Source organism: Melanostigma gelatinosum (assembly GCF_949748355.1).
Source record: "Melanostigma gelatinosum genome assembly, chromosome: 18".
Classification (NCBI taxonomy): Eukaryota; Metazoa; Chordata; class Actinopteri; order Perciformes; family Zoarcidae; genus Melanostigma; species Melanostigma gelatinosum.
The window spans coordinates 2514777-2518731 of NC_136651.1; the positions used below are offsets into that span (position 1 = coordinate 2514777).

At 43.4% G+C, this 3955-nt stretch overlaps 1 protein-coding gene across 2 annotated transcripts; it reads left to right on the forward strand.

The window, feature by feature from the left end:
* The first annotated feature begins 552 nt into the window (after window positions 1-552).
* On the forward strand, window positions 553-3620 carry LOC306792787 (proteinase-activated receptor 1-like). Of its 2 annotated transcripts, XM_079290093.1 has the most exons (3): window positions 553-707; window positions 1672-2958; window positions 3047-3620. In XM_079290093.1, the coding sequence occupies exons 1-2, from the start codon at window positions 632-634 to the stop codon at window positions 2922-2924; spliced, it is 1329 nt and encodes a 442-aa protein (XP_079146219.1). In that variant the 5' UTR covers window positions 553-631; the 3' UTR covers window positions 2925-2958; window positions 3047-3620. The 2 variants fall into 2 exon arrangements, with proteins under 2 accessions (XP_079146219.1, XP_079146218.1); XM_079290092.1 differs by having other exon boundaries at window positions 1672-3620.
* The last annotated feature ends 335 nt before the right edge of the window (window positions 3621-3955 follow it).

The window sequence follows — 3955 nt, forward strand, 5'->3', positions numbered from 1 at the left end:
TTATTTATTTACTTGAATTTGTGTTTAATCACGTTTGAAAAAAAACCTTGAACAGAAACGTTAATGTTGCACTCTGTAGCTGTTGATTTGAAAAAAATGTATATATAATAGTGAATAAATATTGACTTTATTTTGTGTTTAATAACGTTTAATACAATCTCAGACAGAAAAGTTACTTTGCACTTTCAGACTAAAGTGATGAAAGACTAAATGAAAGAATGAAAACAAGTAATTCCATATTTCTGGTTATGCTACTTTCCATAATATAACATAATATATTAAATAATTCACATTATTTGTCAGCACTATTAGATTCACATCAGAGGAAAGATGACCTTAGATGGCATGAAAGGATCAGTTTTTTGTTCTGGTTCGTTCTCACATTACTGTCTTCGCTGCTGTGTGACTGAAAAGGTGACATCAGATGATCGGAATGTGTCTCTGCGCGCGGCTGTAGTTGATTAGTGGACCGGGGCGTTCCGGAGCCACCGGACAGCGGTGGGTGGAAACAAAACACGCTGCTGAAGAAGAGCAGCAGAAACGACACGGAGGAGTCTCGACAAACACGAGGAACGAAGACCCACGCGAGGATTATCGACATTTCATATTATTTCTGCTGTTTTTGGGCAACATGTTTTCAATGTGTCCAAACACTTTGCTGTTGGTGCTGGTGTGCGCGCGTGCTGCCTCGGCTGCAGCCAATAACGGTGAGATGACCTGAAGCGTATTCATTTAAAGCAACGTGTTGATCAGGATTCAAGACCTTTCTTACTGCGAACTTGGTACAATTTGGTAGAAAATGTATGATTTGATATGATTTACTGTAAATACTATGGAGGTGAAATGGTTAGTTGATTAATCGACTTTCTATCAAAATATTAGTCATTCTGATGATCAATAAATAAATTGTTTGTCATTTTCTTCAAGCAGAAATAGTGAAACTATGTCAAACTGTCTCTGGTTTCAGCTGCTGACATGTGAAGGTTTAGCTTTTCTTCGCTTTCCAACGAAAGTAGATTCGAAATTGTTAAATTGAGTTTTGGGCGTTTGGTCAGACAAAACTAGACATTTGATGACGTCACCTTGAGCTTTGGGAAACAATTGATTCTAAACAATAACTGTTAGTTGCAGCCCTGTAATAAAGTATAACATAAGAGAGATTAACGACAATAATTACATTTTAAAAGTTTGTGGAAAAAATGCCAGAGCCAATGTGACTCATCAAATGTCTTGTTTTGTTCAACCACAAAGTCCAGAACCCAAAGATTTTAGTTTACAACATAATACAGAGACAACCTGAAACCACAGATTTGTCATTTTTTTCACCATTGTTTCTTAAAAAACAACTTTTTTTTTCTGTCTCGTCTAATTGATTTATGGCTGCAACTACTTAACCAATTACTTTCATTGTCGTTTAAGATGCCGACAATTTTCTCAATTAATTATTTGGTCAATAACCCGCATCATTTCAGATAAGATATTAATTCAATTTGATAGAAGATTGGAATCTGGAACCAGTAAAGTATTGGCATTATTGATAAAAACAAACAAACTTTGGAGATGAATTTATTCTCAAAAGTATCAGTTTCCCTTGTTTTTCTGTTTCATCTCTATAATTTAAATATGAATAAAACACCCGTTAAACCCTGACACATGTCTTTCTCTCTCCAGTCAGTGCATGGGGGAGGACCTTCGCCGTCTTCGACCGTTCAGTCACAGATGAACCGTTGGATCTGAGTGACATTTTTGCAGAAGACAACGTTGCAGAATCGAACCGCTCTGGAAGTAGCCGGCAGCGTAACACGACCGTCTCCGTCCGGCCGGAAATCTCCGAGGAGGCTCTGCAGTTTCTAAAGGGCCCGGTGTCCACCGTCCTCATCCCTTCCTTCTACGCGCTGGTCTGCCTCGTCAGCGTGCCCGTCAACCTTTGCGCGGTTGTGGCCTTCACTCGAAGGATCCGGCCCAAGAAGGCGGCGGCGATCTACATGCTGAACCTGGCCTCCGCCGACCTGCTCTTCGCCTCGCTGCTCCCCTTCAAGATCTCCTACCACTTCGGTGGCAACAACTGGATATTCGGGCCGTTCATGTGCCGTGTGGTCACCGCGGCGTTCTACTGGAACATGTACTGCTCTATCCTCCTCATTGCTTGCATCAGCGTGGACCGGCTCCTCGCCGTGGTCTACCCTATCAACTCCCTGGCTTGGAGAAGGCCCCGCAACGCTAACATAGCCTGCATGGCCATGTGGACGCTGTCCTTCGCCGGCTCGGTGCCCCTCGTCCTCTCCGACCAGACCTTCCACCTCAAAGAGTTGGACATCACCACCTGCCACGATGTCCAGCGCGCCGACGAGCTGATCCGGCACCACAAGGTGTACTTCGTCGCCCTCTGCGTCGCCCTCTTCTTCCTGCCTCTGCTCGTCACCGTGGCGTCCTACGCTCGGGTGATCTGGTCGCTGAGCAGTGTCCCGCGCGGCTTCCCGGGAAGCTCCCGCAGGAGAACAAGAGCGACGGTGATGGCTCTGACCGTGCTGGTGATATTCGTGCTGTGTTTTACGCCCACGAACTGTCTGCTCCTGGCGCACTACCTGCAGTTCGACGTGGGAGTGAAGAGCAGCCAGGAGGCCCCCGACGGCTCCTACGCGGCCTATCTTGTGTTTCTGTGCGTGGGGAGTCTCAACTGCCTCCTGGATCCTCTTGTCTACTACTTTGGGTCCTCCCAGTGCCAGAGACAGCTGTCCAGCGCGCTGAGGTGTCAGAAGGTCACAGAGGGCAGCGGCCATTCAGCGTCTAACTCGAGCAGATCCAGCAGCAGAACAATTCTCAAATCCAGCCGTGCAGAGAGCCCCAAAACAAAAGCTCCGGTCACCAAGATGGACTCTTTCCAAGCGAACCTCAGCAGCCAATACAAGAAGCTGCTGGTGTGAGCGGATGAACTGACTCCTACCTGTGATTTTAAAGGTATGAAACTGTGGAAATATTTTATTATGAAGTCCAAGTAACTGCAAAACGAAGAGCTCAAAGTGAATCTGTAGTGTTTTTCTTTCAGAAAACGACTGATGTCCTGCCAACAGAAATAACTTGGTTTCATGCAACACGTGTGCAATGACAGAAGAGCCTTTTGAGAAAAAGGAAGTTGAGATGAGAGAGTGCTTTCTAGAACAGTTGATACTTTTAATTGCTTTTTAGTTTTACACTGTAGAAGTATAAGAGCTTATAAGCTGCAAGTAAATCTGTAAGTATTACATTTAATGGAAGGAAACGTGCTGTTTTGTGGTGTTTTTATTTTTATTTTTTTCTCCATTTTTGGTCTTTGAATAAATCTGTTATCATATGATTGTGATGCGTTTTAAAGACGGCCAACGAACAGGTCTGTTTCATGCTGCTCTCTGCTGGTTGGAAGCGTGAAGTACTTTTAAGTGTATTATACACAGTAAGGCTGTAGTTCTACTGTGTTTTCTCCTCCAGCAGGAAGCGCTACGATGCCAATAATGAAAGGAAACCTGAGGGACTCGGAGCTCCACCTCCTGTTTCACTGTGTTCATATCGGTCTGAGCAGAGAGTCATGTGAGAGTGTAAAGGAGCTGCTGACTGAATAAATACTGTTTTAATCTTTCAATGTGAAACAACTGGCTGTCCTGTAGATTACTTCTCTTCATCCACTTGATTCCTTTCTCAGTTATCTTCTTGATGAACTGATGCATCGTCGTGAAAAACTGCCCATCACATGTTCCTGAGAGTCCGTCTTTAAATGTCTTCTTCTGTCTGACCAACTGTCCAAAAGCAAGATGATGTTCAATGAACAGAAACAAAAATAATGTGAAGAATGTATTTTTTCATGCACAGCCCATCTAACTTATGAACATGAAATATTTCATTATTTGGAGAAATAATGATTTCTGGTCTTTTCTTTATTAAATGTGAACGTTTGTAGCAAATGTAAAGAGTTACAACTTCA